This window comes from Pundamilia nyererei, unplaced genomic scaffold (assembly GCF_000239375.1).
Source record: "Pundamilia nyererei isolate P.nyererei 1_Seehausen unplaced genomic scaffold, PunNye1.0 scaffold00065, whole genome shotgun sequence".
Taxonomy (NCBI): Eukaryota; Metazoa; Chordata; class Actinopteri; order Cichliformes; family Cichlidae; genus Pundamilia; species Pundamilia nyererei.
In genome coordinates this window covers 293,995-304,671 of record NW_005187466.1, presented here as the reverse complement: position 1 = coordinate 304,671, position 10,677 = coordinate 293,995, and the positions used below count along the sequence as shown (strand labels likewise).

At 42.3% G+C, this 10,677-nt stretch overlaps 1 protein-coding gene across 3 annotated transcripts in view; it reads right to left on the bottom strand.

Moving 5' to 3' along the window:
• pkd1a (polycystic kidney disease 1a) overlaps positions 1 to 10,677 on the bottom strand; it is a 75,971-nt gene that overhangs the window by 35,491 nt on the left and 29,803 nt on the right. For all 3 annotated transcript variants that reach the window (XM_005735675.2, XM_005735676.2, XM_005735678.1), the window contains exons 11-23: positions 10,410 to 10,531; positions 10,162 to 10,312; positions 9,293 to 9,555; positions 8,708 to 9,088; positions 7,975 to 8,457; positions 7,746 to 7,877; positions 7,167 to 7,342; positions 6,397 to 6,527; positions 3,204 to 5,827; positions 2,284 to 2,478; positions 1,884 to 2,183; positions 1,349 to 1,767; positions 222 to 372 (exon numbers count right to left, since the gene is read on the bottom strand). In XM_005735675.2, the coding sequence (XP_005735732.1) occupies positions 222 to 372; positions 1,349 to 1,767; positions 1,884 to 2,183; positions 2,284 to 2,478; positions 3,204 to 5,827; positions 6,397 to 6,527; positions 7,167 to 7,342; positions 7,746 to 7,877; positions 7,975 to 8,457; positions 8,708 to 9,088; positions 9,293 to 9,555; positions 10,162 to 10,312; positions 10,410 to 10,531 (5,528 nt within the window). The remainder of the gene's footprint in view (positions 1 to 221; positions 373 to 1,348; positions 1,768 to 1,883; positions 2,184 to 2,283; positions 2,479 to 3,203; positions 5,828 to 6,396; positions 6,528 to 7,166; positions 7,343 to 7,745; positions 7,878 to 7,974; positions 8,458 to 8,707; positions 9,089 to 9,292; positions 9,556 to 10,161; positions 10,313 to 10,409; positions 10,532 to 10,677) is intronic.

The window sequence follows — 10,677 nt, the reverse complement described above, 5'->3', positions numbered from 1 at the left end:
AAAAAAAAAAAAAAAAAGGCAAAACAAAGAAACCTAATAGACATGACGGGACACTGTTGTCTGACCAGCAGGGCAAAGACAATTGTGTTTTAGACACAACTGTAATGCATGACACTAATACCTTATCTGCTACAATAAGGTTGCTCCACGACATGTCAATTGTTATCAACAGAATGACCAACAACAGGCCGTGCAGCAACCTAGTTACTCCCTGTCCTTACCTTTGAGGTGTTTTGACATTCCCAGTGGTAGTGGAGTAGTGATTGTCTGCTTTGGTCCATGTTAGGGTCATACGACTTTTCTGCACTGAGCTGCAGGTCTTGTGTTCTTGACCACACCCTGTAGGTGCCTCCTTCTATAATCGGCACCAGCCTAAAAAGAAAAAGGGTTCAAATTAAGCAAGAAATTCCTTGCAATGTCTTATGCAGAACTGAACTGATTCTGCATTTCATTGACACAGTAAAGTTAGAGCTATGTTTCTACAATTAATGCATATAAAAATACTTAAGTAGAGAAATGTGGAATAAGAAACTAATAAGAAAACCTCAACAGTACGTTGTGCGGAACTACATGTAAAGCAAGTACTGTATTTTTTTCTACTGTAAGTTTAGGTTTACATTTCTGCACTGTTAGCTTACTTCTTCTTAGTCACACGTTTTCCTGCTGTTCTCCTTTCTTTGTCACTTCCTGTGATGTTTAAGTCACATCTTAAAATTACAATATCAGAAATAGATATATACTTCCTAGATGAAATAGTCAATGTCCTCTGCTCTCCAAGCCTCTAGTCCCTGTTCTTTAAAGTCCTTTTTTATTATTATATCACTTTACCATCCATCTTTCACCTTTCTGTTCTTAACCTCCTCTGGGATGTGCAAATTATTTCATTTAAATATCAGCTTAGTCTGTTCTACCATCAACAGCATCTAAACTCCTTTATACCAGCCACTATCCCCAACCTATCAACACCAACAGCACCCCTCTCCAATCATGCTGTGAAGGGAGGAAACAGACTCGTTTTCAGTGAATGTCACAAAGACATTCAAGGAAATATTAATGGAGTCATTTCCTTAAATTTGGTTATTAAATTTGATTTGAGATAGACTTGTAATTATTTATTCTTGGACTCTACCAGAGTAGCTTTGCACGATTCACAGTTCAAAACAACAGATTTGCACAGCAGGTACATGGGGCAACTGTGCTAACAGCCAGAGCTGTCTCACAGAGACAGAATCTATTATAATAATATGTTTGGAAAACATGTCACATGCTGAAAGGTAAATAATGAAAAAAGTATCGACATCACAGAAAAAACTTATATGAATGCTTGGTTACTATTTTTTCTACTGACCTAGTGGAGACGATGCTTAAATGCAGACAGGCAGCCTTCCTCAGAGGCACACCTTCATACGACAGAGAAAACACTAATGTGTAGTTCCCTGCTGCCAAAGCCATCTTAGGCAACGACAGCTGCAGCCGCCGCATGTCCACCTCCACCGGCAGACGAATCGTAGCTCCGGGGGTCACTGATTGGTCCTTCATGATTTCACTATCGCAAGAGGATCCTGAGAAAATCTGCCAGAGGTACTGAGCTCCGTAGCGTATGCAGCCTTTCAGATCCACATTGGCCTCTACCAAAGCGGGTTGGAAGCGCCAGATGGACAAGCGTGGAGCTTGAACCACATGGACTTCTGGTTCCTCACACTCTAACACACTGATGTTTACTTCCACCTGCGCCAACACCCAGCTCACCATGTTACTGCAGTTTACCTACCAAGGAACAGAAACAAGCTCATAAAATCACAGTACTTAGGTTTATTTCTTTAAAAAAAAAAATGCTGTATCTTCCAACAGATACAGATAGAACGGAATTCAAAGAAACATACTTGCACCAGATAGTGTCCTTTGTGTCTGTACTCATATCCCACAATTGTGGTGTTTGTGCGAACGGGAGCAGAGCCATCGCCAAAGTGCCACAAGCACACCACAGGATAAGATACGGGGAGGATGTAGGCTCTAAATTTCACCGTCTTATTAATGAGAGTATTCCTTGGCACAGCATTCAGATCTGCAGACTTCAGCACATTCTGTACCAATATCCACTTGGTGACTTCCTGACCTTGCAGACTGTTGAAAACCTTCACGTGAATGGTCAAATTACCTGGTTCTTCTGGAGTGTAGTGTGCCTGGAATGATGTGATTCAGTGAGATACAGCAAACCACTGCCTGTTATACTGTGATATTTATGTCGATATTATGAAATTTTTAATATGCAACCAAGTTTACCTCTTTGCCGATATGTGATGACTTGTGATGGTGCAGATCAAAAGTCCACAGATAAGTAACAGAACTGCCCGCCAATATTTTGGCCACAAACATTTTATTTTCACCAACTGCGATTGCATCTGAGATTCCTTCAATGGAGAGCCCATGTACCAGCTCCATCACCTCAACATGGAGATTGATTCTCTTAGAACTGACCTGGACAGAGAGACAAGGCAAACAAATATGGGAATTGTGCCGATTTGATTAACATATTTAATAAATAATTAGTGCTGTCAGCGTTAATCTCGTTAAAATGACGTTAATGCCATAACTGCATTAACGCGGCAAATCTCCGTTAGCGAGTTAGTGCGGATCGCCCCCTGCATGGGGCTGCACGGCGTCAACGCATTAGCACGGTTAGCTCGTTAACGCGTTAGCGCAGTGCAGCCCCATGCACAGGGCCATCCGCACTAACTCGCTAACGGAGATTTGCCGCGTTAATGCAGTTATGGCATTAACGTCATTTTAACGAGATGAACGACAGCACTATAAATAATTTATTTCTTATTTCTGCATGAAATCAATACATGGTATTAGTTTTAACATAATGCTGGTATGATATATGTTTCTACAGTCCAGTTAGCATAAGTAATTTTGATTATTCTACTTTGCCCCTTATAGTGCAGCGCAAAACATTCAAAAACTCCCTGATAAACATGAAAAAACAGAAAAATGCTGTCACTGACTCTATAAAGGGCACTATGTTGAAAACTTATATGATATACTTCCTAGATGAACACATTTAAAAGGTGATGATGGGGACTGAATTTCAAGTGACAGTATTTTATTTAGTATCTGTTTAAATATGTTTTATCTCATATCTTGAGTAAAACTGACTTGTTCTTACAATGTACATTATCTAACCTTTTCTTTTACGTTACCTGGTTGTGAGCAGTGAGATTGGCATTGTATGTTCCCACCCTGCTGAATACGTGGCTGTAGTTCTGATTAGGCTTAGCGTAAACAGTTGCATCGCCACTGATGCTGAGAATTAGTTCAACGTCCGAACCTGCTGCCATGGAAATAATGAAGTCCACCTTTTCATTCACTGCTACAACGTTCTTACTTGCCTTAAAGTCCAACTTATCAATCCTTTCCTGAACAAAGAATTCCTTTGAAAACACTTGCGAGCTGACACCATTGGTGGCATTCAAAGTAACAGTGGCTATCTTTGGCTCCTGAAAAATTACAGATGTTTTCTTTCCCGTTTCTGTTTTTCCATCCAGCAGCCATGTCCATGTCACATTGGTTCCTGTCACTACCTTGCCCTGTAGAAAGATGCTGACACCCGTTGCTATGTAATTGTCCTGAGTCCCATTAGTGACTGAGAAGATTAGGCCAGAAATTACTTCCTGGACACTGACACGCTTTGACACAGTCTTTGAGCTAACTTCATTAAAGACCTCAACAGTTACTTGTCTTTCCCCAATAGTGTTGAAGGTGTGGGTCTTCCCGGGCATATTCCACTGCAGAGCATGCCCATCTACAGACCAACGATACTGTAGGTCTGAGCCTTCTGTAGTCAGTACTGTGAGATTTACTGAGACATTGACTGCCACTGGGTTTTTGCTGATCTGAAGGTGCACATCTCCGGCTGGTTCTAGAAAGCGGATGGTTCTGTTGATAGAGAGCTGGCCCAGAAGGTTGGCTGCCCAGAGTAAGATGATACAAGGACCAGGCTTGGGAAAATTCAGTTGAACTGTTTTCCCAGTTTTGTTGAATGAGCTGTCAGGATCTAGCTCTTTGATGATGTTCCAAGTAAAGGTCATGTTGGTGCCCTCCTTTAATCCAGCTTGAAGTTTGAGACCTCGGTTTGTAGGGAAGCAACAACCATCCAATCTGGTGCCTCCCTCTCTGCCAGTCTCCTCTGCCAAAATCTGCAGCCCCTCCAACTCACGTTGGACAAACAGGAAGATATTTGCTTGTGCTGTTCCTACATCATTCTCTGCCGTCACAATGATGTTGAAAGTCCCAACTGAACGAAAGGTGTAATACATCTTGTAGGTCCCTGGGATTGAGGTACAGTGGTCACACAGTATCCAAGAGAACCGCGCATTTAACCGATCGCCGTCTGCCATTTGGGCTTCAAAGGTGACTGACTCGTTGAGAGGGACTTTTACCAAGCTTGCATTGACTCTCAACCCACTGATTGGTGCAATCACAATAACTGTTAAAGTAGTATCATTCTGACTAACTGTGTTGGCTGCTTTCAACGTGATATTGTATTTTCCAGAGATGTTGTAGGTATGAAGGACATTCTGTCCTGTAAGCTGATTTCCATCTCCAAAGTTCCAGGTGTAAGTGACATTGGAGGCCAATGAAGAACTGATAAAAGTGTATGGTGCTCCAAGTGTCAAATTATTATACTTTGTGCCATTATGCTGAATGACAATTGGTCCAATGGGCATCAGAACCTCAATGACAGCACTAGCATTACTGCTGGAGATGTTATTGAAAACATTTACCGTCACCATGTAGAGACCTGGGTTCTTAAATGCTGTCACCATACTCCCTGAACCATGAATGAGCACAGGGTCTTCCTCTTTACCAAAGTCCCACTGATAACTGTAGTTAAATTGAGGTTCAGCTCTAACCCAGAATTGTATTTCGTCTCCCACAGCATAATGGGATTTCTCAGGGGTAAGGCTGATGTTGGTCAAAGCTGGCTGCACACACACCCAGGTGAAGAAATTGGCCTTGGTGGTCTTGTTCAAACCAGTGGAAAGGAGCAAGGAAAGGTGGTAATTCCCACTTGCCAAATAAGTGTGAGAGACTCTGGGGTTGCCACGGTGTGTCTCGTTGGGACTTCCGTCCCCAAAGCTCCATTCGTAAAGGTGAGCTGATGCGTTACCAGACACCCAGGCTTGAAAGTTGACAGTGGTCTGCTCTCGGACACATCCGGAAGGCTCCATTCTTATAACTTGGAAGACAAACACCTGAACTGGAAGGATTGTCCATCCAGAGCTTACAGCATTCATAGCAGTCACATTTACTGTATAGTTACCATCTATCGTATAGGTATGTGACACGTTAGGCTCAGATTGAGTATAAATTTTTCCATCACCCATTGCGAATGTCCATGTGATGTTGTTACCCGAACGAAGGTGTGCCCACACCTTTGTAGGACTGTGAAGCTCTGTGGGAGAAGTGCTTTTAGCTGTTAGATCTTCAATCTCCTTATACACAAACATCTCAGCACAGGCACTATTAGAGCTGATGGTGTTGTTTACTGAAACACAAACAGTGAAGTTGCCCGACTCTGTAAATGAGTGCGGCACACGGCGACCTATTTGAGTGACAGAGCCATCTCCAAAGTGCCACTCATAGTGAATTCCATACGGTGTGGGCAAAGGGTGAGCCTCAAAAAAAGCTGATTTGCCAGCGAGGAGAAGTGCTGGCTCCGTCTGTATATTGACATGAGTGAGGATGCTGTAGACGCTCATGTTGATGCTTTTAGTGATGTTCTCATAACGATTGGAAACTGATACCAGTGCGGTGTATATTCCTGAAAAAAAAAAAAGAGGTGGGAATGGGAAAATCATGAAAAAAGAAGATATTTTCTGTACATGTTTGGATCATAAAGTTCTGTGACTCTGTCCACAAACAAATAAAAACATGCATGATTTAAATTTAGCTCAAATTTAACTTCTGGACCTCTTCCAGCTCTTCGGTTATAGTTTTGGATTTTGCTCCACTGAGCTGGCTCAGAGGTCCCAATCTGACCTCTTGCATTTAAGTCTGAAATTTCACCATGCACCTAAAATTTGCCAGTCAGTCTGATAACGTTGGTGTAAAACAGATTGGACTTTGATGTTGAGAATTAAAAAACAGTCTTCAGTGGAAGAACTAGCAGTGCAACGGTCCAGGCGCACAATCAAGAACATGCTTCTTTTGATGTATTCAAAACAGCTGTGAAATGTCCAATATGCATAAGGAGACAGCCCTGAAGGGGAGAGAGGCTTCAACTTATTCAACCTGATTATCATAACTTGTAAGCTATTATCTACTTTCAGGCTTAAAAAAAAACAAAACACACAAAAATAGGCTTTTTTATTTCAATGCTGTTATTGTTACCTGGCTGAGAGTAATTATAGGTAATATTGTTGCTTAGGAGGACTTGATTAGGTGAGTCTTGACAAAAGAGGGAGGAAGAGTAGGGAGGCTTGTATTCAAATTCCTTATATCCTCCATCACCAAAAGACCATCTGCAACATGATACAATGCAAAAACATTATCAGAAATCTACAAATAAAAAAAAGCAACATTCTTTATGTCGTTTACGGCACCAACAAAGTGAATGTGTAAACAAGGTTATAAAGACAACACGAGTACTACCAATACATGCACACAAACACAGGCGCACTAACTGGAGAGATGGAAAGTGGGAATCTTTTCTGACGATGCAATAAAGGGTTTGGATGAGGCGAAGTGGAAACTGGAACTGAGGAAGCCTCTCAGAACCAAAAATGGTGAGAGTGCAGAGAAACTAAGTGAGAGAGTACTCCAAAGTTGGTGGGATACAAAGAGTGGAAGAAAAAAATGAAGAAAAAAAAAAAAGTAGAGGGGAAACAGCCGCACAGAGGGGAAAATTCTTGTCAGCAATCTTCCCTAACCGCACAGTTATAAATCCAAGGCTTCTCTTTGACTTGACTGCTGCAGTGCTATTATGGCACACAAGAAGAGAAAAACAGAAAAGAAGAGCAAAGCATAAGAGAAATAGAGAAAACAAACAAACAGTTTTTCACTCAGCCTTAAAAATATAATAAAAGTAATAGAGATAGAAATGGGCAGTTATGGGATCACTGTAAATAACGCTGTCCATCTATCCACCCTGGTGTTCATACCGGAAAGTGGCAGAAACTGACATATCCATGACCACCGACGCAGTAAGAGTCTGAGTGGAGCCCTGGGGGACCACATTTGGCACTCCCCTGACTGTGAGGTTGACCATGGGCTGGAGCCGGTCTACGGTTACGTTGAAATGGTCTGTGAGCATGCTGACATGGTTCATGGCTGTCACCTGGGAAGATAGCGCATAGTCAGTATGACATTAGGCTTGTGTCACATCTGCATAAAAAGCTGTTACAACGACAACCGCTATGTTATTCTGATAACCAATCACACAGTTCATTTCTCAGTTTAAAATTCATTTCCCAGACATTTATTGGCTCCATATTCGAAAAGATGACTGTCTTCGTTCTCTGTAGCCATTTTCACACATTCACTGCAACACACTACACCTCTGAATTTTTCTAGACCTTAATGACAAAGGTGCATGAGCGAACACAGCCTATCTGATGCAAGTGGTATCAAAAACAGATGTTTTACATATTAATTTATTTTTTTAAAAATTGTCATAATGTGTCCATATGTAAGCCCAGGTGTGACAACAGTTTGACTTCATAGATGAGACAGAAACTCACTGTAAGTTTGTAGATAGCAGCATTCTGGTAGATGACATTGAGGACAGTGTTATAATAAGTGAAGTAGGGCTTGTCATCCACTGTCCATTTAAATGTGGGGTTAGAGCCTTCAAGCACTGACGCTGTGTAGCTCTACAATAGACACAGAGCATAATGCAGGGTATAAACACGAATTATGATCTCTTCATAAAACTGTCATTCAAATAAGCCTATAAGCAAAATAACTCACCACAACTGACTCCATCAGTACCCTGCGTGCAGGATGTGGCTGCACCACCAATCCTCTCAGTGGCTTTTCCAGGTGAACAATCACTTTCAGGCTGGCCTCTATTACATTATTGTGGGCTTCCAGCTCCACCTTCACTGGATCCTTGTGTTCCTCCATTTTCAGACTAAGATCCAGCACTGCAAACTGGCTGGGCTCTGCAACCACACCACCAGATCCTGGGTTTGCCCCCAGCTGACAGAGTGCTGGATTGGACAAAAAATCCAGGGGACATTCAGACTTGAAAGTGGCACTATGATTACTGCCATGCCAAGATACCGTTGTTGGGTCGCGAGACTGCACACGGAGTAGAAGCCGGGTGTCATTGGACTGAATGTAGAGGGTGCCATTCTGCACAGGGGGATGGAGGATTGTCAGGCCCAGTGGAGCCACCACCCGCAATGGGCACGATGCAGAGACTGAGTACGACGGTTCAACAGAAGTCACCTGAAATGTAAATGCATTTTATTTAAATTATTACTATTAAATACAAACCACTCTAATAAATGTGCTAAAAGATAACAGCCAAAAACTTCCTCAAATGTTTAAAACCTAAGTATCTTGCAACATTGGTGTTATAGGAAAAAAAAAATACTAATTCTAACACTTCAAACTCCTCACTACAGGTTCCATCTTCTTTAGTGGCCTCCACCTGCATGTAGAAATCTTTCACATGCATGCTGTGTTGATGGCTTACCAGCAGGCTGTAGTTTCCAGGTTGAGGAAGCCCAGCAGACAGCTGCGATCCCTGCAGCTGAGTCGTACTCCGTTCCATATAGAGCACTCTGACAGGGCAAACCACTTCCTCCAGCCAGCCTGCTTCGCCAGTCTTCACCAGTGTCTCTATGTCGAGCTCCGGGTCAGGCAGAAGGTCAGAGTCATGGTCCGGTGAACTGTCTGCTGGGAGTCTGGTGTTATTGATCCAGAACCACTCCGATCGTTCAAGACCTAAAACAGGTTGTCGCCATGGTGACTGTGGGGAAGACTGGCAGTGAAGCAGGGAGGATGGACCGGCATCATGCTGCAGAGCGATCACATCACCACGTGAAACCAAAATGTCCTCCAATTGGTCTTTTAACTGTGAGAAACAGGGACCAGAAAGGTTTAAGTTAAAGGCAGATACCAATTTGTCTTTAAATACATGTCTTTACTGAACACAGTTTTAGTAGTGACCTAACAGGCATTGCACAACAGCAGCAATCATTTAACTGTTTATCTATTTTGATTGTATACATCCTCAAATTAAGTCACTGATATTAGAAGCAAAAGCGAATCCTCTCACCAGCACATGTAAAGCTGATCCTGCTGGCAGACTGAAAACCACCTCGTCCTGTAGGATGTATCGGGGCCTAAATGTCCCAGCTGTCAGGTGCTGAACAAGGGTGCAGTTAGGACAGGAAGATGGTGGGCAGGGATTAGAGAGGGGCAGGCACCGACCCTGGAAGGGACACCACTGCTGTAGTCGGGGGCAAGAGGATGGATCACTGCTCTTGGTGTCAGTTGAGACACAAAGAGCTACTGGGGCACATGCTGGGCCTCCGCAGCCTAAGACAAGAAGCTTTGTGTTATCTCTTAAAAATGAAATTTTTACATGCAGCAGTGTTGTTCAACTTCAATTCTATTGAACATGAAGATGGGTAGTTATATAACAATAATGATTTTTCATTAGCTGCTCATATAGGTATGAAAGTGCAAAAATGTAGATTAAAGGAAAGAATTACTGAATGAGAGAAACTAAATCAAACACGAAAATCTCATTAAAGCAAGTCAAAAACTGTGCACTTGTGGAACAGAAAAGTGAAAGATGTGTGTGCATGTACGTCTGGGGTAGACTAAATTTGCCATCAGTGTGATTAATACTAAACTACATTATCCTTTTATCTCCTCCATCTCGTCCCCTGCCTCACAGGCTTGAAATCAAAGACAGGAAGCGCTCAGAACTGAGATGACTTTGTTTGTTTGATTTCCTTCCCTTCATGTTTTACTATACTTTCTGTCTCCATGAAAATTTTATTTTCACATTCACCTACCTAACAATTTAAGACAAGCATGGTCAGTGTGTCTGACTAGAGGTGTGGGATCAGGTGGCTTATATGTTTCTTAACACCTGGCGAGTGTATATTAGTGAGTTTCTGTGTGTGTGTGACTCACTGGGGAGCAGCAGGTGTGTGCCGTGATAATGACAGTGAGGTCTGTATATCTGAAATCGGACGTTGACTTGTGAGCTGAGGTTCTGAGTGACAAATTCCAGGGAGGACAGACGACCTGCCTGAACAAAGCTCAGTGCAGGGAACAACAGCATCTGAGAAATAAAGCAGAAGCAGCTTAATGAAATAGACTCTGGAATGAGTCTGACGCATAAACAAAAAGAAAGATATTAAGCTGAGATATCTCCTTACCTTAATGACACCGCTGGGAGGTTGTGAAACAGAGTGGAGTGAGGGTGAAGCACTGTGGAAAGGATTATGGGAAGGAAACACAGCCATGCCAACCATGTAGATCCCGGCATCTGGAACACGGACTGGAGAGGCAGAAGAAGGATGCATTCAAGGTGACAAAAAAGCACAGAGGATAGAGGAAGTAACAGATTTCAACAGGCAATTTTTTTGAGATTTCCAGGTACTTTGCTTACTTAAAAAAAAAAAAAAAAAAAAAAAAAAAAAAAAA